The sequence below is a fragment of the Oncorhynchus keta genome, chromosome 1 (assembly GCF_023373465.1).
Source record: "Oncorhynchus keta strain PuntledgeMale-10-30-2019 chromosome 1, Oket_V2, whole genome shotgun sequence".
Lineage (NCBI taxonomy): Eukaryota > Metazoa > Chordata > Actinopteri > Salmoniformes > Salmonidae > Oncorhynchus > Oncorhynchus keta.
The window spans coordinates 57,854,703-57,879,805 of record NC_068421.1 but is presented as its reverse complement, the minus strand read 5'-3'; the positions used below and the strand labels follow the sequence as shown (position 1 = coordinate 57,879,805).

Genomic DNA, 25,103 nt, shown 5'->3' with positions numbered 1-25,103 from the left:
TTGATTAACTAGGCACTTCTCAATTTAAAAAAATAGCCCAAGGAAGTCGTTGTGGATAGGAACACTTCCATCCATCATAACAACAAGAGGATTAATTTACCACTGCTTAAAAATGCTAAAGCAAAGCCAGTCACAAAAGAGAGAAAGCAACTATCAGCATTAAAAAGTGATTGTAGACTTGTCAGGCGACATTACATTGCGAGTAAGTTACGAGATGGAACCTGGACAAGTTTGTCTCATTAGAATACACCAATGTCCTCCAGCCCTTTCAAATAACAGAATGCTTAACCTGCCAACCCCAAAATCTGATCTTCTAGGTTTGATCGTTGTAGATTCCTACCCACCTGTGCCCTCTTCTTTTGATACCAAAATCACTGATGGAGCTTTCATTGTCCGTTCCTTGCCTACCCACCAAGTTTCCACATTTGGCAAATATGGCAGTAGTGGGCAATTCCAGTGTTATGGATGTGTCACGAACTGGCTCGAAGCCCGTAACAAAAAAATGGGAGACAACGTGGAGATAAGGAATAAAAAATATATATTTAGTAACTGAAGTAACCTATATACAATAAACAATGGTGTAAGTACTCAGTAGTGTAAGTGAGTGGTTGTTTGCAGATATGTGATAATGAGGGGTGTTGAAGGGTGCCAAAGCCACAAAAATGCCACAACCAAAATCCAACAGCGTGTCTGCATGGAGAGAGTCTCCTCAATGAATGGGTAAAAGGTGTATTTTCTCCCGGGACACACCCGGGCCCAGGTGTGTCCCATTTCGCTGAGGACCCTCCCGGCTCCACTCACCGACATCCTATTAAGGAAACAAAGGGCAAAGAGAAAGAATTCGTCAGACAGAGTAGGAGGGTCGTCACATATGTGACATTTGCAGACAAAATGAGAAACAATATGTCTCATAGAATTGACTTATCAAAGGGTCCTCCCGAGTGGCACAGCTGTCTAAGGCACTGCATCGCAGTGCTAGAGGCGTCACTACAGACCTGGGTTCAATCCCAGACTGTTTCGTAGCCATCCGCGACCGGGAGACCCGTGAGTCGGCACACAATTGGCCCAGCGCTGTCGGCGTTAGGGGAGGGTTTGACCGGCCAGGATGTCCTTGTCCCATCATGCTCTAGCGACTCCTTGTGGCGGGCTGGGCGCATGTGCGCTGTACTGTGTTTCCTCTGACACGTTGGTGCGGCTGGCAGGGTCATGTTTCAGAGGACGCATGGCTCTTGAACTATGCCTCAGCAACTCCTGAACTTCTTACAGGAGTTGCAGTGATGGGAAAAGACTAACTACTATTTCGACATAACGGAGTAGGGGAGAAAAAGGTTTACAAAGTACCCAAAAAATAGTCAAATACAGTTGAAGTCGGAAGTTTACATACACCAAATACATTTAAACTCAGTTTTTCACAATTCCTGACATTTAATCCTCGTAAAAAATTCCCTGTCTTAGGTCAAGTAGGATCACCACTTTATTTTAAGAATGTGAAATGTCAGAATAATAGCAGAAGAGAATGATTTATTTCAGCTTTCATTTCTTCCATCACATTCCCAGTGGGTCAGAAGTTTACATACACCCAATTAGTATTTGGTCGCATTGCCTTTAAATTGTTCAACTTGGGTCAAATGGTTCAGATAGCCTTCCACAAGCTTCCCACAATAAGTTGGGTGAATTTAGGCTCATTCCTCCTGACAGAGCTGGTGTAACTGAGTCAGGTTTGTAGGCCTCCTTGCTCGCACACGCTTTTTCAGTTCTGCCCACACGTTTTCTATAGGATTGAGGTCAGGGCTTTGTGATGGCCACTCCAATACCTTGACTTTGTTGTCCTAAAGCCATTTGTTGTGTGATTTTTGTTGTTGTTGAATTTTACCCCTTTTTCTCCCCAATTTCGTGGTATCCAATTGTTTTTAGTAGCTACTATCTTGTCTCATCGCTACAACTCCCTTACGGGTTCGGGAGAGACGAAGGATGAAAGTCATGCATCCTCCGATACACAACCCAACCAAGTCGCACTGCTTCTTAACCAGTTGAAGCTAGGGGGGCGCTATTTCATTATTGGATAAAAAAACGTGCCCGTTTTAAGCACAATATTTTGTCACGAAAAGATGCTCAACTATGCATGGAATTGACAGCCTTGGAAAGACAAAACTCTGACGTCTCCAAAACTGCAAAGATATTATCTGTGAGTGCCCCAGAACTAATGCTACAGGCGAAACCAAGATGCAACGTCAAACAGGAAATGAGCAGGATTTTTGAGGCTCTGTTTTCCATTGTCTCCTTATATGGCTGTGAATATGCTGTGAACGAGCTTATGCGCTCTGCCGTTCGTCCAAGATGTCTGCAGCATTGTGGCGTATTTGTAGGCATATCATTGGAAGATTGGCCATAAGAGACTACATTTGCCAGGGGGCCGTCCGGTGCCCTTTGTCTAAATTGGTGCGTAATTCCCAGTGGCATTCATTTTACCTTGCGATACAGAAGGAGAAGGATACTTCCAGGAACGATACATCATTGAAGAGATATGTGAAAAACACCTTGAGGATTGGTTCTAAACAACGTTCGCCATGTTTCAGTCGATATTATGGAGTTAATTTGGAAAAAAGTTCAGCGTTTGGAAATCTGAATTTTCGTTTTTTTTTTGGTAGCCAAACATGACGCACCAAACGGACCGATTTCACCTGCACAAAAAATCTTTCAGGAAAAACTGAACATTGCTATCTAACTGAGAGTCTCCTCATTGAAAACATCCAAAGTTCTTCAAAGGTAAATTATTTATTTGAATGTTTTTGCTGGTTTTTGTGAAAATGTTTCCTGCTGATGCTAACGTTAAATGATACGCTAGCTATCAGTACTGTTACACAAATGCTAGTTTGCTATGCTTGAGAAGCATATTTCTGAAAATCTGAGATGACAGTGTTGTTAACAAAAGGCTAAGCTTGAGAGCAAATAGATTAATTTCATTTCATTTGCGATTTTCATGAATAGTTAACGTTGCGTTATGGTATTGAGCTTGAGGCTATGATTACGCTACCGGATCCTGCATGGCTCCATGCAAGAAGTTAACACAGCGCGCATCCAACCCGGAAGCCAGCCAAACCAATGTGTCGGAGGAAACACCGTGCACCTGGCAACCTTGGTTAGCACGCACACCAAGCTTTAATTGGAACTACCCATCCCGCATCCGGGAGAATTGTCATCAACTACACTAATTAGCATAGCGCAACGGTCAAAAAATATTACTAGAAAATATTCATATTCATGAAATCGTGAAATATAGTGAAACACAGCTTAGCCTTTTGTTAATCATCCTGTCATCTCAGATTTTGAAATTATGCTTTACAGCCAAAGCAAGACAAGCGTTTGTGTAAGTTATCGATAGCCTAGCATAGCATTATGTCCAGCTAGCAGCAGGAAGCTTTGTCACGAAAATCAGAAAAGCAATCAAATGAACCATTTACCTTTGATGATCTTCGGATGTTTTCAATGACCGAGACTCCCAGTTAGACAGCAAATGTTCCTTTTGTTCCATAAAGATTATTTTTATACCCAAAATTCCTCCGTTTGTTTGTCACGTTATGTTGAGAAATCCACGGTCACGACAACGCCATAATATCGACAGAAACATGGCAAACGTTTTTTATAATCAATCCTCAAGGTGTTTTTCAAATATCTATTCGATATCATCAACCGGGACAATTGGCTTTTCAGTAGGAGCGGGAGGAAAAATGACTACCTCTGTCTTTTACGCAAGAATCACTCTGAGAGCCCTCAGCTGGCAATGTAATCGTTTACGCTCATTCTTCAAAATATGGGCCTGAAACTACGTCTAAACGCTGTAGACACCTTAGGGAAGCCACAGAAAAAGGAATCTGGTTGATATCCCTTTCAATGGGCAATAGGGATGCATTGAAAGACAGGGGTTTCAAAATAAGAGTCACTTCCTGATTGGATTTTTCTCAGGATTTCGCCTGCAATATCAGTTCTGTTATACTCACATAATTTTTTTTTGCCTGCAATATCAGTTCTGTGTAAACTGTGTATTTGTAGAATTTGTATTTGTTGCATTTTTGGGAGAATAGACACATCATCAAAAGTCTGTGAATCTCAGTCTTACACGGAACCCAAACCGGCGTGCGTCATCGTGCATAAATGTATTTTGTCCCCCTACACCCAACGTGATCATGACACTCAGCTTAAAATATCAAAACAAACTCTGAACCATTGACATTAATTTGGGGACAGGTCGAAAACATTAAACATTTATGGCAATTTAGCTTGCACTTGCTATCTAATTTGTCCTATTTAGCTAGCTTGCTGTTGCTAGCTAATTTGTCCTGGGGTATAAACATTAGGTTGTTGTTTTACCTGAAATGCACAAGGTCCTCTACTCCGATAATTAATCCACACATAAAAACGATCAACCCGAATCGTTTCTAGTCATCACCTCCTTCCAGTGTTTTTCATCGTTTAACTTATATGGTATGGTGATTGGCATCTAAACTTTCATAGTATTACCATGACAACCGGCAACAGTTCGTCTTTCATTAACCCACGTGGGTATAACCAATGAGGAGATGGCACGTGGGTACCTGCGTCTATAAACCAATGAGGAGATGGGAGAGGCAGGACTTGCAGCGCGATCTGCGTCAGAAGGAATGACTTCTATTTTAGCCCGTGGCAACGCAGATGCTCACGAGCAGTGTGGGTGCAATAATTGAATAACATAGATTCCTGAATTTATTTTGCAAAGCTTGCGCACGCGACGCGAGGTGTAGTCAGGGTATTAGGGTAAAATATGAATAGGCATTTTGAAAGTTAGGCTTGGCTACACACAGACAACAATGATGAAAATATAAACATTGTCATATGTACTTTAGAGAGGAAGATTCTCCATTATGGATGTGACGCTGTGCAAAATGAGTGTTTATATATTAAATATTTCAAACTTCATCATAACACTTTTGTCGTCATCTGAAAATGCAGTGTACCTTAAAGAACCAAGAAATCACAAGTATCTTGAATATTTATTTCATAGGCCACACCTGCGTTGTCTTGGCTGTGTGCTTAGAGTCATTGTCCTGTTGGAAGGTGAACCTTCATCCCAGTCTGAAGTCCTGAGCGCCCTGGAGCAGGTTTTCATCAAGGATCTCTCTATACTTTGCTCTGTTCATCTTTTGCCTCGATCCTGACTAGTCTCCCAGTCACTGCCGCTGAAAAACACCCCCACAGCATGATGCTACCGCCACCATCCTTTACAGTGGGGATGGTGCCAGGTTTCCTCCAGATGTGACGCTGGCTTTCAGGCCAAACAGTTCAATCTTGGTTTCATCAGACCAGAAAATCTTGTTCCTCATGTTCTGAGAGTCCTTTAGGTGCCTTTTGGCAAACTCCAAGCGGGCTGTGTTGTGCCTTTTACTGAGGAGTGGCTTCCATCTGGTCCGTCTGATTGTTGTCCTTCTGGAAGGTTCTCCCACCTCCACAGAGGAACTCTGGAGCTCTGTCAGAGTGACCATCTGGTTCTTGGTCACCTCCCTGACCAAGGCCCTTCTCCCCCAGGTGGCCAACTCTAGGAAGAGTCTTGGTGTTTCCAAATGTCTTCCATTTAAGAATGATAGAGGCCACTGTGTTCTTGGACCTTCAACGCTGCAGACATTTTTTGGTACTCTTCCCCAGATCTGTGCCTCTACACAATTCTGTCTCGGAGCTCTACGGACAATTTCTTCGACTTCATGGCTTGGTTTTTGCTCTGACATGCAATGTCAACTGTGGGACCTTGTGTAGACAGGTGATTGCCTTTCCAAATCATGTCCAATCAATTGAATTTACCACAGGTGAATCAAGTTGTAGAAACATCTCAAGGATGATTAATTGAAACAGGATGCACCTCAGCTCAATTTTCAAGTCTCATAGCAAAGGGTGTGAATAAGGTTTTTATATTTGATAAATTATCAAAAATTCCTAAGCCTGTTTTTGCTTTGTCATGAGGTATTGTGTGTAGATTAAGTGACATTTTTTTATTGAATCCATTTTAGAATAAGGCTGTAACGTAACAAAATGTGGAAAAAGTGAAGGTCTGAATACTGTCCGAATGCACTGTATATCATGATGTCCTTCCTATGAAGGGTTAAACTTCTTCATTTTAGTTAGGTCAAATGGTTAAAAAAAAGTTTCATTGAATTATACCCTACCAGTGGCACAGGGTTTGCACTTTCATAGACATTTCTTGTCAGATTGTAAATCGCCTCAGGCTTGACATTTGCAGTTCACTTTCACACACAGGGCAGACTACACAGATAAAGAGATTGTCACTGGGGCGGTACCCATACTTACTCAAGGAAGTAACACACTCGGCATGATCAGTGAATGTTTTTTATAGATTTTTAAGACCTTAATTCTGTTTATGAATGTAAGACCTTTATTATTCCATGTGATCATATGCAAAGGGGTGGCAGGTAGCCTAGTGGTTAGAGTGTTTGGCCAGTAACCGAAAGAGTTTATTGAAGTTCATGGCAGCTGAACCATTTCATCCCCTTGATTTGGATTTGTCCACTTTCACATTGCTTGAAAGATACACCTTCTCTATGACAAGACAACCATTGTGTCAATAATCTGAGGAAGGATCACTTCTCGAAGCTGTAAAATTCAAACCGGGTAGTGGACCAAACAAGCATTTAGTCAACAAGTCTGAAAGCCATCCAATCGTCACCTTCACCAGTAAGATTTGGATGGTCTAAAACAGTTGATTCCTAGACACTTTTGTGGACACTCTTAAGAGGCTGACAAAGCTTGCAGAGAATTCATGATGTGACGCTGCAAAAGTGAGCTTTCTGTTCTCTGGCGTGTCAATGCCAGGATGCTCGATTGTCGTGCAATCTTTTATTTTCTTCACTAATCAGAATTTAAGGAATACATTTGGTGTATTACTTGATTTCATGTTTGTTTTTTGAAAATGTCACTTAATAAGCTGTTTTAAATGTAAGTCGCTTTGGATAAAAGCGTCTGCTAAATGGCATATATTATTATTATTATTATTATTAAATAACTATGGATTCATTACCATCTCCATTGGAGTCCATTTTGAATTCCACTTCTTGGTTAATTTTGAAATAAGCACCCCTTCTAGGATATTTTCATGTCATATATCAATGTTTTATATAAACATGTCATGTTTGTATTCACTTCATAACGTTTTTTTTCGCTAAGGCCCTGGACTGTGAACAACAAATACATTACTACCTGTGGAAATTCTGAGCAAAACAGACAGTGACTGCAAAGATCCTCATAGGCTAGTTTCGCTATCAACCGAGGCCATGATCCCATACTTTGAGTTATAGAGTACCACAGTATGAGTCATAATACCCATAAATCCTAGATGTCAAACAAGGAAATGGTTCCAATCGTTTTTCCACCATTCATTTTCCCATAGAGGACTTTAGAAACACTTAAAATAATGGCTGTTTTTCATGTAGGCTTACCCTGGTGTGACGTTTTGGTAACTGTGTAAATCTTTAGGACAAGGTGACTTTTATCAGTATTTACCCCCCGAAAATAAAATGCAAAATATCTGCTGATGTGGCTATCATAAAGAACAAAAAATGTCACAATTATCTGGACGAGACTGACGAATTGAGTCAAAGGTAAGAATCTCTGGATTAACTATCTAATGTTAGCGAAATGTTGTAATTAATAAATAAGCAACATTTCTTTAAATTGACAATTCTGTGAACTGTCGTTTTAAATTGACACAATACCTGTTAGCAAAGGTGTCCGCTAGAAATGACGTGCAGGAGCTTGCAGGGATTTGTAGTTTTGCAATGCTAAATCTGAGAGTTGATAGAGCCAAATATATTGATTAAAAGTCACCTTGTCCAAAAGATAGATTTACATGGTTATCAGAACGTCATGCCAGGGTAAGCCTACACGAAACACAGCCTGTCACGTTCGTCATAAGGAGTAGACCAAGATGCCGTGTGGTATGTTTCCATCCTTTATTTTGGAATAGAAAAGTTCAAAGAACAAACTAAACGTGACGCTATAATAACAATGGGGAAATGGCTACCTAAATATGATCCCCAATCAGAGACCACGATTGTGGAACAGCTACCTCTGATTGTGAACCATACCAGGCCAACATAGATAACCCACCCTTAATCACACCCCAACCTTACCAACATGGAGAATAGACAGCTCTCCATGGTCAGGGCGTGACTGTCCCCCCCCTCCCAAAGGTGCAGACTCCGACCGCAAAAACCTGACTCAATAAGGGAGGGTCCGGGTGGACATCTACCATCGGAGGCGGCTCCGGTGCGGGGCGAAGTACCCACTCCGTTCGTGGATACGTCATCTGAGGCCCCGGACAGCGGATCGTCGCCGTACCGCGGATCGTCGCCGGAGGCCCCGGACCGGGAACCCTCGCCAGAGGCTCTGGACCGTCGCCGGAAGCTCTGGACTGGGAACTATTGCTTGAAAGCTCTGGACTGTGGAGGCGCACTGGAGGCCTGATGTGTGGGACCGGTACAGGTGGCACCGGGCTGATGACATGCACCTCAGGGCGAGTGCGAGGAGGAGGCACAGGCCGTACTGGACTGTGGAGGCGCACTGGAGGTCTAGAGTGTAGAGCTGGCACAACCCGTCCTGGCTGGATGCTCACTTTAGCCCTGCAAGTGCAGGGCGCTGGCACAGGACGCACCAGGCTATGGATGCGCACTGGAGACACATTGCGTATCTCCGCAAAACATGATGCCTGACTGGTCCCACGCTACTCACGGCGACTGTCTTGCTCCAGACGCCAAACCATCACGCCCCTCAACTATCTCACAATACTCGCTCAGTCTATCCCAATATTCCTCTTCGCTCTCAGACTCGCCCCTCACCACTCCGTGTGCCTTCCCCCAATTTGTTTTTGAGGCTGTTTTTCAGGCTTCCGTCGTGGCCGCGAACCCCGGTGTCGTTGTTGTCCTTCCTTCACCGCTTGCGTCTGCTTCCATGGAAGGCTATCGTCTCCTGCCATTATCTCCTCCCAAGTCCAGGATGTCTTTACCTCCTAGATATCCTCCCAGGCCCAGGATACCTGCTCCTCCTGGCCACGCTGCTTGGTCCGTTTGTGGTGGGATCTTCTGTCACGTTCATCATGAGGAGTAAACCAACATGCAGCGTGGTATGTTTCCATCCTTATTTTGGAATAGACAACTTCAAAGAACAAAGCGAACAAACAAACCGTGAAGCTATAATAATGCTCACAGGCAACTATACATAGACAAGATCCCACAAAGCACAATGGGGAAATGGCTACCTAAATAAATATGATCCCCAATCAGAGACACCGATAAACAGCTGCCTCAGATTGGGAACCATACCAGGCCAACATAGATATACAATTCACCTAGATAACCCACTCGTAATCACACCCCAACCTAACCAACATGGAGAATAAACAGCTCTCTATGGTCAGAGCGTGACACAGCCCTTATTTTACGTGTATCTAAAAAAAAAAATGAATGGTGTTAACACGAATAGAACCATTTTGCCGTGTGACCGCTTGATTTTATGGGTTTCATGACACCTCCAATGTGGGGTTCATGGCACATGGTGAATGGGCAAGACAAAAGATTTGTGTGCCTTTGAAACGGGTATGGTAGGTACACCGGCTTGTGTCAAGAACTGCATCACTGCTGGGTTTTTCACACTTAACAGTTTGTATCAAGAATGATCCACCACCCAAAGGACATCCAGCCAACTTGACACAACTGTTGGAAGCATTGGAGTCAGCATGGGCCAGCATCCCTGCGGAACGCTTTCGAAATCTTTCACACAAGCTGAATTTGAATACACAGTCTAGGTTTTTTTTCTCTTTTTATTTTTCTCAGCTGTCAACACTGTGGACTGATTCCAAATCCCTTTACCCGACAGTGCTTGAAACCCCAATTTCTGCAAGTGGCTTTTCTGTTAAGGGCTATGGAAATGAGGTTTGTGGAGGTTTGGCTCATCTCTTCAATGTTGGTGATAGTAGATTGGCTCTTTTTGAAATCACTTTCCTTATCACTGTATTTTTGGAAGCGGGACTGAAAATGACCTGCATGGTTCAGAAGAGGTATTTGTCTACCAGGCCATTGCAGTTTTATATTATAGATTCTTTATGATCACTTTCTCAAATACAACTATGTAGCCTAATACCACTCTTCCGTCTCATTTTGTACACTTGTATTCAACTGTTGTTGATGCATTTAATCTGTTTTAGCCTGCTCAGGGAATACGGATGAAAAATAGCTTCATAGATAACTAGCAGTTTATTAACACTGACATGAGAACAGAATATGAGTAATGTGTAGTGTCCATGTCAACTAAATGGGGTGAAGAAATTTCTAATTTATTAATCCCAGCCCAATTTCACTCTTTGGGGATATTTATTGATACATTAGAGATGTTTGCAAGCACAAGCTCGTATTTCACATTAAAACGTAGGCCTAACTATTTACAGTGCAGTCAACATGTCATGTTACACAACATACTTTTAATGTCTGTTGCGTAATACATGTGCTAGGTCAGGAATCTGTACAATGGCTTGCCTCTAAAGATGTGTGTGTGGAGGTGCTGAGACGGTGGTTGTCAGTCAAGTTATTTTAGCTGGTCCTAAACTGTACTACAAGGCTAGGAGATTTGACCATGTCCTTTGTGGGGAAAAGTGCTGACTTTGACAAGAGGCAAGCCAATAATTCAGGACATAACTCCCATGAATCAGTCTGAGGGACTGCTGCTCAGCTATGGGTGAAAATGAAAGTTCAGTTTACTAGGGGGCCCCAGCCGGTGTCAGCTGCACCAGTGTGCACATTGCACTGAATATACATAAATGTACAGGAGTGCATGATCTTTATACATGTGTAAACATAAGTCATGCTATTCTGTCATTGGGATTTGTACTTTTATAGCCTATTACATAAATAGGCTTACTGATGGAGTGTTAGTAATTTGACTGGTGATGTTTAATTTAGACTCGATCCAACTAGCAAATAGGCAAACATCGCTTTCCACAGACATGCAGTCAAAGCTTTCCATGTAGGAATGTCAACGGACATATGATGTATAATTGTCTTCTCACGCAGTCACAGAGAACCATTAGCATCTCTGGAGGCCCACAGTCATTTTTGATATAGCTTGACAAAGTCTCTCAGGCAGATTGATATCGCTAGCTACATTCTGTCTGAATGAATCTGCAAGCCAGAATGTTCAAAGACTGTTGTCCATTTGAGCTCTTTGGAGAGCAAATCAGCATTATTTTTCAGGACATAGAAAATGTATACTTCACATTGACTTTAATGGTTGATAATGTAGGCTACTGGTGACAGAACAGTTCCCCAACATCTCCCCAAGCAGACGATGTAGCTACTGTTGTGGAAATATTCTACTGGAGATAATTTGGCTTCCCTGCTGACATGTCCTTGTTTATTGAAGCTAGCTTGTGTCAGGAAGGATTCTTCTAACATTACAGGTCCTTTCACTGTGCTATCTTGACTTCACAGTTGAGTCTAAATGTAGTATTTCACTCATACTTTCACCGCACGCACAATAAGGTCATGTGTGTTTCCTCTTCTGGTGTAGAGCTTCCGATTCAAAGGTTCAGCTGTTGTAGTTGATAAGCCATAATGGGGTCGTTGTAGGTTGCTCCACAGACCTCTTCAATATGCTGTTGCCTGCTCTAAAAAGGTCTTTCTTTGGCCAATGTTTGGTCGGATAAGAGATCATAAAAGTGCATTCTGTCTTGACAGCTTTACGATTGAAAATAAGTAGACTAGCCTCAGCCAGCCCACCAATAAGCCACGGCTATTAATTACATCAGCATAATTTATGGAAAGTGAAACCAAGATAATCCGATTGTCACTGCTGAATAAGGATAAAATCAAAATGATTGGTTGATTGTGCCCATTGTTCTGTGAAAATGTCAGCTGTAACATATGGCCTCACCGTGTTGTTGAGTTTTAGTTTTACACGAGATCATCATGTACTTAGTGAGCACACGGTGTGGGAGTCACTGTGGTTTGTTAAATAATCATCTCACCATTTTGTTCCATTCAGGCCTTCACACTCAAGCAACCATAATTTTTCTCTTTAGATCAATGAACAGTCAGGCTGACAGAATTAATCTCACTAAGGCCTATCTCCTCTCCTCGCCCCCCACACTTCAGTACCTCCTCTCCATTGTGAGTCAGTGAATCCCTTGGCTTACCACTCGTTCCTCAGCATCCCTCTTTCCTTATCTCCCCCTCTGTTCTTTGCTGTAGGCAGCTGTTGTCAGAAATGCTGACAGAGGCACAATGGTGTGCTTCGCTGCGTAATTTGCCAATGATCCATTTGCCTTCCTCCCGTTCTCTCCTCTTTCTCCCTCCCAAGCGACGTGCTACTCTCAGGGTTTCTGTAAATCTCGCTGGACAGAGCTTTGACCGGAGTCCTCTCTTATCTTTTTGTGTCATCTTATAACAGGCTAATTGTGTGCTTTTGCGTGCATATACTTATGTTGGCATTGATTTGTGGGTAAATTGACTACATGGGTATGAATGTCTTTGTTTTTTGGCTGCTCTTTTGGCTACCCTTGTCTGTGTGTTTTCATGTTTTCATGTAGGCCCAGTTTTCCAGTTTAATTATATTGAAGAACCATGGAGGCACCATCATCATCCCCTCTGCTCTGCATGTGTCGTTGCCAGTCTGCACGTGAGGGCAGAGCTCAGCTTCAGACTTTATTACACAGATGACATCACTATCACGCTGCCCTGTTGTGTACCCAAATCAAAGGTTGCTGCTGATTCTAATTACACAGCTCTGTGCACACTGCCAATTGGAGCGGTTATTATTTCACATCCTGGTAGTAGAGTCTGAGATAATCCAGAGCCGTTTGAACCTAGCCCGTCCCCACTAAACCGTCTATCAAAACTGCTCCTCTGTCTCCCGCTCTAATTCCTCTGTATTTTATCTTCAAATACGTTACGACTTCAAAGTTATTTAAAAATCCCCTCCAGAGTCTACATGACACAGTGAAATTCTTTGGACTGGGAGTTCTCTATATCAGTGCTTAAGTCAGGCTGGCGGAAGAACATTTTATATCCATACACAAAGGCATGAGGAGAGCTTATCTCACAGTCTTGACTGCTTTACTGGTCTCTAAATATGAAAGTAGATGGAGCAACAGTTTCTCTTAAGCATGGGAGGGATTCAGAGGATATTAGTACGCATACAGGGGTCATTTTTGAGAGCAGTAGCCATCTGTGCTAATGCTAAGGATGCTGCGGCACACTGGATTACTTATGCCAGTATCATTCAGTCTCTCATCATTATGGGTCGGAATCCAGACCATTATCCTAGAACTCCTCAGGGGTTAGTAACATCAACTATGAGCACAGTTACATGCACACAATAATATGATTGTGAATAGTCAGATTCATGTAATAGTTTGTTTAAAAAGTTTACATGCTTTGCAAGAAGAACGATTTCCCTAATAATACTGTTTACATGGACACATCTGAAATCAGGCTACATGATGGGTAATTTTATAAATGCAGAAAATTGCCAATCATAATAAATGTTCTACCACAGACCATGTTATTTTTGCGAGGCCTATTTGAATCTGATGTACAGTATACATTCAGTATACATTCAGTATTCAGTATACATTCAGTATACATTCAGATGTACAGTATACATTTTGTATGTGAAAACTCTTTCTAAGATGCATACTTTCAGTTTTTCCCAAACTCGCGAATAAGAGGGAGGCTTGCGCTACTGGTGCTGGCACATGTGCAGATCAAATACATAGCTGGAACTCTGATTTTAAGCTGTTTACATGTCCTAATTAGAAAGATTGCTCAGAAAACCAGGTGTTTTAATCGGCGTATGCTCACTTTTATTTTGACCTCAGGCGGACACTACACGACTTTTAAAATCCTAACATAGCTGAATATCTCACATTAAACAACAGCATTTCCTGTACTTTTTGTTGTTGTCTTGCCAACGTAGTAGTGCGCACACTAAACAGACGGTGGGGTCACACTGCAAGGTTATTTACTTGGTTATGAGGCTCCTCGATACCACGCTGTCTCCTGAAAACAAGGATGTGATAGTTACAACGAGCTGTGGCTCAAAGCAGCCTCAAATGTTTTCAGGCAGACATTCATGCTTGCCATACAGAGTTGAAATATCTAGCCAATACATTTTGAATTGAATAAAGAGCTTGTCAGAGCTGTTTGTCACTTTGGCAAGTACATACGCATACCAGTAGTAGTCAAAGTTCTTGCGCGAGAGTCTACACATTCTGGGTGACGCGATACCCTGCATCTCACCGACTTTTTCTCAGTCGGGCTATTGCTGATCATCGTTCTCAATTATTGTAATTGCAAATCTCACGCTACAAGAGCATTGCAGATGTTGTGCCAATTTAAAATCAAACATGTTTGAATATATCAAGGCGTCTGGATCTGTCCAAAGACGGGATCGGTAGCCCTCAGATTGCATCTATGACCCGCTCACATGAGCGTCGGTGACGGCCGTGCACCCCGAGTAGGCAACATCGTGGAGATTTTGTCTCGGATTTCAAAAACTGGTCTGGCAAAGGGGCCAAAATCGTGTATTGTACGCCCGGTTTAAGGTGTTTACATGACTATTTCCAAACTCGATTTACTGCCATAATCTGTTTAGTATCGAATTATGAGTGTCTGTAAACATACTCCATGTTACTGGACTACTAGCAGCCATTCTGCACGGACCTCAAAGCATCACAAGAACATAACTTGCTCTAGTGAACTAGATCTGAATTCTGGGTTAGTCAGATGGCAGATGGTTAGTCTAACTCAGTCAATCATTTACTACACTGAATATTCTGTTACTGATGAATGCAGAGTTGACAGTCAGGGCGTCATTGACACAATGTTTCACAAAGTATAGAGATGCTGGGGGTTATGCATCTGTAATGGAATTGAACAGTGAGGAAGTTCATTCATTATACAGCTGGCGAACTTACTGAAGGAAGTTCATTCATTATACAGCTGGCGAACTTACTGAACCTTCTCTCCACTGTTTGCTATTCATTCAAAACCATCTCTATCATTCATGACTCTTAGGGCATGCAGTTGACTCTAGTCATTGATTGATTTTAAAGGCTACATTCGCATTGACAAACATTTAAGTAGAGGCAGCGTTTCAATTTACTTTACATCCTTGCCTAACCTTTTTGTTGAGGCTGGCAACGTGACATTGTGGTGCTGTAGCTCCACGTTTACCATAAATATCAGTATCACAGTAGTCACTGACTAGCCAGAAAGCTTGCAAGCTATTCAACAATGCAAGCAAATTTTCCTCTAAAACATATTAGCTAGCAACGCTCTTGAATAATGCAACCAAACCATATCACTCTTGAGTAATGAAATAATTCACAAGCACGAGCAGACGATTTAAATGGGGTTTCCTCATTCGTACACACATTAGCTAAATGTAGGGTTAGCATGTATTTCGCAAGACAATGTCATAGAAAATCAAAATTTTATTGGTCCCATACACGTGGTTAGCAATGTTATTGCGAGTGTAGCGAAATGGTAACAGGTCATATCTAACAAATTCCACAACAAAATGTAATACACACAATCTAGTAAAGGAATGGGTTGAGAATATATACAGTGGGGCAAAAAAGTATTTAGTCAGCCACCAATTGTGCAAGTTCTCCCACTTAAAAAGATGAGAGAGGCCTGTAATGTTCATCATAGGTACACTTCAACTATGACAGACAAAACGAGGGGGAAAAAATCCAGAAAATCACATTGTAGGATTTTTATGAATTTGCAAATTATGGTGGAAAATAAGTATTTGGTCACCTACAAACAATTAAGATTTCTGGCTCTCACAGACCTGTAACTTCTTCTTTAAGAGGCTACACTGTCCTCCACTCGTTACCTGTATTAATGGCACCTGTTGGAACTTGTTATCAGTATAAAAGACACCTGTCCACAACCTCAAACAGTCACACTCCAAACTCCACTATGGCCAAGACCAAAGATTTGCAAATAAATTCATAAAAAATCCTACAATGTGATTTTCTGGATTTTTTTTATTCTCATTTTGTCTGTCATATTTGAAGTGTACCTATGATGAAAATTACAGGCCTCTCATCTTTTTAAGTGGGAGAACTTGCACAATTGGTGGCTGACTAGATACTTTTTTGCCCCACTGTATATACTGTATTCTATTCTACTGTATCTTAGTCTATGCCGCTCTGACATTGCTCGTCCAAATATTTATATATCCTTAATTCCATTCCTTTAGATTTGTGTGTATTGTTGTGAAATTGTTCGTTTTTACTAGTTAGATATTACTGAACTGTTGGAGCTAGAAACACAAGAATTTCACTACACCCGCAAAAACATCTGCTAAACATGTGTATGTGACAAATAACATTTTATTTGATTTAACATTATGTCCACCCTGTGCAACAGCTTGAGGTCTGACTCGGTTTGACTCATAGGTCCAAGATGTGATGTGAGTCTCATGCAATTCTCTCTAAAGCCTTCTAGACCTAGTCTGTGTGTAAAGGTGTCCTGCTTGTGCTCTCAGACAGAAATCATTGAACTAGAGGTCGACTGATTAATCAGAATGGACGATTAATTAGGGCCGATTTCAAGTCGCTATTTTTGGGCGCCGATTTCCCCGATTTAAAAACAAACAAAAAAACATGTTTACACCTTTATTTAACCTCTTAAAGTTAGGGGGCAGACTTTTCACTTTTGAATAAATAGCGTGCCCAACTTCAACTTCCTGCTACTCATGCCAAGAATATAAGAATATAAGATATGCATATTATTCATATTATTCAGATTTGGATAGAAAACACTCTGAAGTTTCTAAAACTGTTTGAATCATGACTGTGAGTATAACAGAACTTATGTAGCAGGCAAAACCCCGAGGACTAACTGTTCAGAAGATGGTGATTTCAGAACCAAAGTGTGGGGACAAAGAACATCGGCTACATTGCCCCCCCAATCTGATAATGTTAGTGAGGTGGTTCTCTAATCAAACCGAATTGCACCGAAACTGAAACGTACCTTTCCTGTATTGTATCCAAGCCCAAATCATCTGGCCACCTATTTCACAAGTTTGTTTCCGACTTTGTAAGGACACATTTTAGCTCCTTATTCAACCCTAGTACCTCCATATGAAGCTGCGGTTGAGCCACATATGCTCAGCCTCTTGCTGAGTCAAGATGTTATGTCTAGCCTAACCCAGGAGTTTGGGAAGGTGTGCACTGCTACGGTCGCACCCATATAGCATTTACACTATGGATCCTGAGCCAGACAGACTCTAGGTAAACAAGAGCATTAGCTCTTAGTCACCAGGGCAAGATGTGCTTCTCTCAGCAACCAACACCATGATTATTTATGGGCTACTGAGTGAAACAGAACCTAGTTACTACTCATGTTTTTAAACTGCTATGGTCCCCTCTGTTCACCCTAAAAGGACTTTCATGCTGCTCACAAATTCTCTTGACAGTTTCGGGGATCAGCGAGGGATAATTGCTCAGCTCTGATCCAAGGCCCCAGTAAGTGATGAAAACAAGGTAGGGGGAAGAGCGAGGGAGTGAAATCCCCGTCCCCCTCTTCTCTCAGCCTGAAGCTACTGCCCAGTGGTCTTACAGGAGCACACATCTCCAGGGAGGATATGCTCTCACACACACACACACACACACACACACACACACACACACACACACACACACACACACACACACACACACACACACACACACACACACACACACACACACACACACACACACACAAACACACACAGGACACCCAAAGAATTGGTGTGCATAGGACTTGGTAAACATTCCGCTGTCTACTAGACTGTGTGGGGAAGTAAACCAAAGTCCTTTAAAAAAAAGAGGTGTATTTTTATAACATTGTCTAGATGTGTTCTTTGTACACCCATCCTCCTGACAGATTCACATAATTAGTCGGCCCAGTATTGACACATCGTGCTCTGCAGATGGTCGTATCCTGTCTACTGTAGGTCTTGGAACGGATGAGTCCTATTCATCAGCATACCACACCCTGTTATGTCACAACATTTGGTTAGAGAAACTGGCTATGATTAAGCACGCCAATCCATGTTAATGTGTATTGACATCTGTGTGTGCTGGAGCATGTTGTTTATCAGACCACGGTTTTTGTCTGTCCCAGCCAAGCAGGGTTTCTGGGTGAATGACAGAGTCATGCTGGGTCCATCTCCAGCATACTGCCCATCATTCCCATTGAGACAGATAGGAGACTGAGCATTGAGTCAGAGGGCAGCCAGTGTCCACTCAGGCAGGCAGTGTTAAGCCCTAAGGAGTTAATGTTAGAGCCCTGTGAAGCAGTGCATTGTGGACTTGGAGAGACTGGCTTGCCTTTACTGCTGCATTTTATAAGGGTCAAGCCCTTACATGTACATCGATGCATCATTTTTGAGAAAGTTCAAATTGCCAATGTGTATCTTGCAGTAGCCTAAAATTAGGATTTGGCTGTAAGTGACCGCATTCCAGGCCATGACAAGACACAGGAGGTCTGTGGAGATTTTGAGTCTATAAGTCTACAGTCATTGAGACCCAAGCAGTCGGCAGAGCGGACTAGGTATTAATAAAGATACAATGTATTCATTTGCTTTGAATTTCCATCTCAATGGCTGAGTTCAGTTTGGGTTGTGGTTTTGAAAGAAAATGTACTAAGCACTTTTGCCATCTGGTCTCAATGGATCAGTCTTTTAAAAATGTCAAAAGTTAGAGAAGCAGTATTGACCATGTAGCCTAGCCATTGTCTTTCATGGAGAGGAAAGGTCACAAAAATGTTGTTTTTGGCAATGGTAGTCAGTGTGCCAATACACCAGGTTCCATCTTGAGTTTCACTATATTGTTATTGTCCTGCTTTCAAAGGAAACAACACCAACTTATCCTGAAAAGCCTCTACTATGTCCTGTCCTTCATGTCAGCTGGGTGAGTTAGGGGATTACAGTACTACTCATTGAGTGACTTTGACTTGGACACGATGTTGCTTAGACTAGTGTTTGTCTATTCTGAAGCTCCATTATGGAACAAAGAGACCATATAACCCAATATATTTTATAGGGCTGAACATGATTACTTATTCAGGTCACTTTAGCAGTTTCACCCCTGGGCAGTTATCTCCATTGCTGCACCATCAAACGTTCTACATTCCAATTTGGATGTCAGAGTCTATTTTTTTATTTTTATGAATCAGTCAATCCAGGAAGTGAATTGAAATTACATTCATATTAGTTATTTCTTTCAATCCCTAAACTGACTGAATTAAAAAGGAATTGACCTCAATCCTTTGTATGTTTTGGTGTCCCAAACATACAATGGCCCAAACATACAGTATAATGCTAGTGTCTTTAGAAGACACCATTGAGATGACTGTGCTGGCAGACTCCATTGAGCAGCAGCTCAGCCCACCCATAGGTCTCAATGACTGTTGCTTTTTATTAACTCAGAGCTGCTATTGATCAAAATGGAGCCCCAGTTGGCTTCATGAAAAGCTATAAATCTCCCCCAGGCACAGGCTGTATCCACTGTCAGCTATTTACTGACTGCATATTACATGTTACTAAGTGGTTATGTTGACTAGACTATCATTTCAATGCAAGAATGAATTGTGTTTTAAGTTGTGGAATGGTTTGCCCATTTAAGATGTGTTTTGGAGTGCTAGTCCAGCCATTCTCTATCTGTGGGTTACTGGTATGCCATCTGTTGGCGTGTGGGTAATACAGGGTAATACTGCCGGTTACTGTAATTGCAAGGAATGTGTTAAGCCTAAACGGTTTAGCATGAGTAAAGTTGATGGTTTCTTAATTATGAGTGTGGTCACTCAATAGTCTCAGTTGGGAAGGAATGGGTGAAATCCGACAATTTAGTGACGTCTTGGTCACACTGGAGCAGACAGAGTCAATTACCTCACTACCACAACTTTCCATCCCGACTTGGACCAAAAACAGGAGGAGGGAAGGAGAGAGCAACTTGTGATCTAGAGAGAGACAAAGGTGTTGTCCACCATCAGGGTTTTGTGGTGGCCCGTCTACTTCTGTGGATTCAATACTCAACAACATACAGGCCGTGCTCTTTTTCAAACCTAATTTTGTTGCCCTGCTTTTGTTTTGGCCTAACTTTAATTGCAGCGGAATGAGTAAAATGAATAAAATATAGGCCTATTTAAACTGAAGGCACAAGCAGCAAATATAATTGTTGTGTGTGACTAGGGCTGTGACGGTCTTGGAATTTGAGGTTACGGTAATTGGCCAGGCCAATGTACACATTGACCGACATAACCGTTTAGGGGGAGGTAAAAAAAAAAGGGGGGGGTCACAATTCTGTTTATAACTTGTTTACATGGATATGCTTCTTAATTAAAATGTATTTTAAACAAGCAATTACACTTCATTATTATCATGGCATTTCATTATTATTGTTCAGGTTATTACTTCTAAATATGAATCAACAAATGAATACATGCCGGGTTGGAGACTGTAACTGCTGTAACTGCTGTAACTGCTGCTGCAGTCATTTGATGGCAGTGGTATTGACATGTTGAGATAAATAATGTAGCTTAAACCTCTGAAAATAGGACTTTTACAAGATTAAATCATGACAGGAACGTTTTGATTCTTATTAAAGAGTCCAGACAGGCTACTTTATGAAACCTTTTGAATCGACATATACACTTACCATGAGTGTATAAAACATTAGGATTGAAACCATACCTATTGATGACTTGGCAAATACTACTGTATACACTGAGTATACAAAACATTAAGAACACCTGCTCTTTCCATGACAGACTGACCAGGTGAAAGCTATGATTCCTTATTGATTTCACTTATTAAATTAACTTCAATCAGTGTAGATAAAGGGGAGGAGACAGGCTAAATAAGGATTTTTAAGCCTTGAGACATGGATTGTGTATGTGTGCCATTCAGAGTGTGAATGCTGATTTTCATATTTTGTCTTGCCCGAAGAACACACACCCCCATAAAAGCACCCGTCAGTCAAAGCCACCAGCGTATGTCAGACACAAGCAAATATTTCTCCATTATTTAAAAAAATGTTTAAATCTAGGTTTGCCTTAATGCTTTCCGAAATTAGGCTATAAGATAAATGATGAAGGGGACAGCTATGCTATAGTATGAACATGAAACTGACAATCATTAACATAGAAACAAATACACATGTCCATAGCCTAGCCTATTCATCAACGGCACTGATTATCGAGGGTGTTAGAAAGATTTTTCAGACACTGTGAGGAACTATTATAATGCGTGAGGTGAAGAACAAATGACTGAGAAGCCTAGCAGGGCTCTGTCAACAGGACAGAGAAACAAGACACACACTCATTAACACATGGATGGCGAAAATGATGGTATGAAATACACCAAAAACGTTTTTCTCACAAGTGTAGCAGGTTGTGAACTCTGTAAACAACTATTCCACTTCGAGAATGATGATAATACTTATTATTATTAAACAGCATGATCATTACACAGGTGCACCTTGTGGGGGGGACAGTTGGGGACAGTAAAAGGCCACTCTAAAATGTGAGTTTTGTCACACAACACAATGCCACAGATGTCTCATGTTTTGATGGAGCGTGCAATTGGCATGTTGACTGCAGTAATGTCCATCAGAGCTGTTGCCAGAAAATGTAATGTTAATTTCTCTACCATAAGCCGCCTCCAATGTTGTTTTAAAGAATTTGGCAGAACATCCAACCGGCCTCACAACCACAGACCATGTGTAACCACGCCAGGCCAGGACCTCCACATCAGGGTTCTTCACTATCGGGATTGTCTGAGACCAGCCAACTGGACAGCTAATGAAACCGAGGAGTATTTTTGTGGGGAAGCCCTTTTGTGGGAAAAAAAACATTCCTATTGGGTGGGCCTGTTCAGTGTAGATTTAGATAGAATGTAGATTAACCTCAGACAATGATGTTGCGATACAAAGACTTGGCACTCCACATGAAAAGTTTGCCGACCCAGCGGTTGCAAATTACCGGCAACTTCAGGATCGTAACTGCAGAATCTGCGAAGACAATCAGTAGCGGAAGGAGGAGGGTCGGAACAGTTAAAAAAAAATCTGGTTAGGTTATATTGATATCTTGCTCCCTCCTTAAGTCATTTGTGTGTTATTTAATCAAACAGCATGCTTAAAGCATCAGACAAGTTGATTTTATTAAAACACATATGCTATGTCATATATGGAAAAATACATGTTTTAGAATTTTGACCACTCAATTAGTTGAAAGAAAAGACGACTCTAGGTCGACCAATGTTTTTTTTGTTGCCTAATTTGTGAGGATGATTGCATAAGAAAGTCAACAGTACAACATAGACCATGATATAGCCATCTCCCAAGTGGCGCAGCGGTCTAAGGCACTGTATCTCAGTGCAAGAGGCGTCACTACAGCCCCTGGTTCGTATCCAGGCTGTATCACATCCGGCCGTGATTGGGAGTCCCATAGGGCGGCGCACAATTGGCCCAGCATCGTCCATATTTGGCTGGGCTACTATTTACCATATATCAAATCAAATCAAATGTATTTATATAGCCCTTCGTACATCAGCTGATATCTCAACGTGCTGTACAGAAACCCAGCCTAAAAACCCAAACAGCAAGCAATGCAGGTGTAGAAGCACCTTGTAGAATATACATTCTACAAACTGCAAACCCAGAGCAAGAATAGGTAAATAAACTATCAGTTTAAGCATGTGATAGGGAGAGGTACGCCGGTAAGGTGAGGCTGAACTATCACACACAGTAGGCTTGTTCATTCTCCTCTGGTCTGTTAAGTTAAGACACTTGGGCTCATTTAGCTGATGGCCAGGAGGCACTTAGCGAGTGACCTTGAGGGAGGTGACTGATGCACGTGGAAATTAGCGAGAGGACAGGACACTTCCAGAATGCCTTTGTCCCATGACTCCCTCCGTCCCTCGCTGTCATCCACTACTAATGGACTCGCTGCTAATGGCTTTATGTGGCAAAAAAGGTAACAGATTACCTGGTCTGCTTAGTACTTCCCAGGACTGGTTGGTTTTTATTGTGATGAGTAGGCTATATTTGTTTATCCCCCTGCACAGCTTTGTAATACATGGGGATGGTCTTCACTGGTTCTGCCATGTAATCGACATGGTTCATTGACTAGACCTCAATCCCTCCCTAAGTCAGGAGCACATGGGAGTGACCGATCCCATTGGAAACCTCACCAGCGCCATATCTGCCTTGTAGGTTTCAAGGTCTTCTTCACACAATGACACAATCAGTACTCTCAAAGAACTGGAAAATGGACCGAAGAAGTGCTCCAGTCACCACCATGCGATTTGAAGGCAACAAAATGGAAAAGAAACCAGTGAAGCTTGTAGCAAATCCATATAGATTCCGACCTGTCAGTCAGACCTTTATGGTGGCGAAGATCTGATGAAGTGTTCACAAAAAAAAATAATGCCTGGAAACCTGTGGCTGTCTGAACGGCTGTAGGCATGCAGAAGCAAAATGGCTCTAGTCTAGTAAGATACAAGGGGAAACGAGCCCACTGTTCACAGGGCAAAATGACAGGGGGCTTTTATAAAGAAAACAGGAACGGAGGAAAGCCTTAGGGTCTGCCCGGTAACAAGGAGGCACCTCTCTCCTCTCACTCTAACCATCTGCATTGTCAACATTCTCAGTCTCAACGTGGTTGGATGTAATGTATTTTTTTTCTTCTTTATGCAATGTTCCAGCCTGCCTGCAGGAGGATTGCATTGGCACGTTTTGGCTTGATCATCCCTCAGCAAAGCTGTGTGTGACAGAGGGAGCGAGTGAGTTACAGAGCTGGAGGGGAGGAGAGGAGAGGGAGGAGGGCTGGCTAAGTCACATGGGCAACCAGAGGAAGCAGGCAGGCAGACTTTAGCACTGCAGCTTAAAGGAGAAAAACATATTCAGAGAACATGCAGATTCTCCTCTTTGCGGCCCTCTGTCATCACATCGCCTACTCCCGTTGCCTTTCACACTTGGTGTAGCCTATAACGCATTCTTATTCTAAATGAATGTATTTCTATAGGCCATTCAAATTGCACTATTACTGTCTGCGTGTTACTCATGTTAAATAGACAAGCCTAATAATAACAATGTCGGTGTGAACCACTGTCAGCTTTAAATGCCTCAGTCAGTCAGTGTATTGACTCTTGATGTAATCAGCTCACTGGCGTCTAGTGTTAATACTCCTAAGAGTGAACTGAATCAATCAAGCCAGTAGTGTGTTGTGTTGTGTTGTGCTATCTGAGCTCCCCTCTCAGTCCTTCATTATGCTAAGTGGCAAAATTGGCTACAATTATGGATCTATTTCAGGCCAGCTGGGGAGAACAGAACAGCAGAGCTCACTGATTACTTCCTTTGTTGTTTACGTCTTCACATCGCATGGTTTTATGGAATGGTAGAAATGCTGGAGTGGGACTGGTGATGGGTGGATGGTACGGATTACCAGGAGGAATGAGCATGGTATAGTGATTTGGTAACCATCCCCTCCACTACCTGCCCCCCACAGTTTTTTTACACTTAACATATGGGACTTCTGTTTGTTCCTTCTAACACTAATGATGTGAAGTAATGGAGCCCCTCGTAGGACTCATGCTCTCTCTCTCTCCCTCTCTCCTATCTCTCTCTCTCTCTCTCTCTCTCTCTCTCTCTCTCTCTCTCTCTCTCTCTCTCTCTCTCTCTCTCTCTCTCTCTCTCTCTCTCTCTCTCTCTCTCTCACACAGACTATTCTGCTAGAAAAGCACACATCACAGAGGTAATGTACTTGCTTATTTTACTTTTATTTAGCCCATATGACCGTGAAATACATTTGACTCTTCCTCCCTGACATGCGCTTTACGTTAACCCCCCTCTCCTCACTGTGATCCTACACACACCATTTCCATTGTTCTGACTGCTACACACACCATTTCCCTATACTCTGTATGTGTTCTGACTGCTACACACACCATTTCCCTATACTCTGTATGTGTTCTGACTGCTACACACACCATTTCCCTATACTCTGTATGTGTTC

General features: G+C 42.1%; 1 protein-coding gene across 3 annotated transcripts in view; it reads left to right on the top strand.

Annotated features, from left to right (window-relative positions):
- The window catches only part of pip5k1ca (phosphatidylinositol-4-phosphate 5-kinase, type I, gamma a), a 77,907-nt gene that overhangs the window by 10,709 nt on the left and 42,095 nt on the right, over positions 1-25,103 (top strand). For all 3 annotated transcript variants that reach the window (XM_052529213.1, XM_052529206.1, XM_052529214.1), the window contains exon 2: positions 24,811-24,842. In XM_052529213.1, the coding sequence (XP_052385173.1) occupies positions 24,811-24,842 (32 nt within the window). The remainder of the gene's footprint in view (positions 1-24,810; positions 24,843-25,103) is intronic.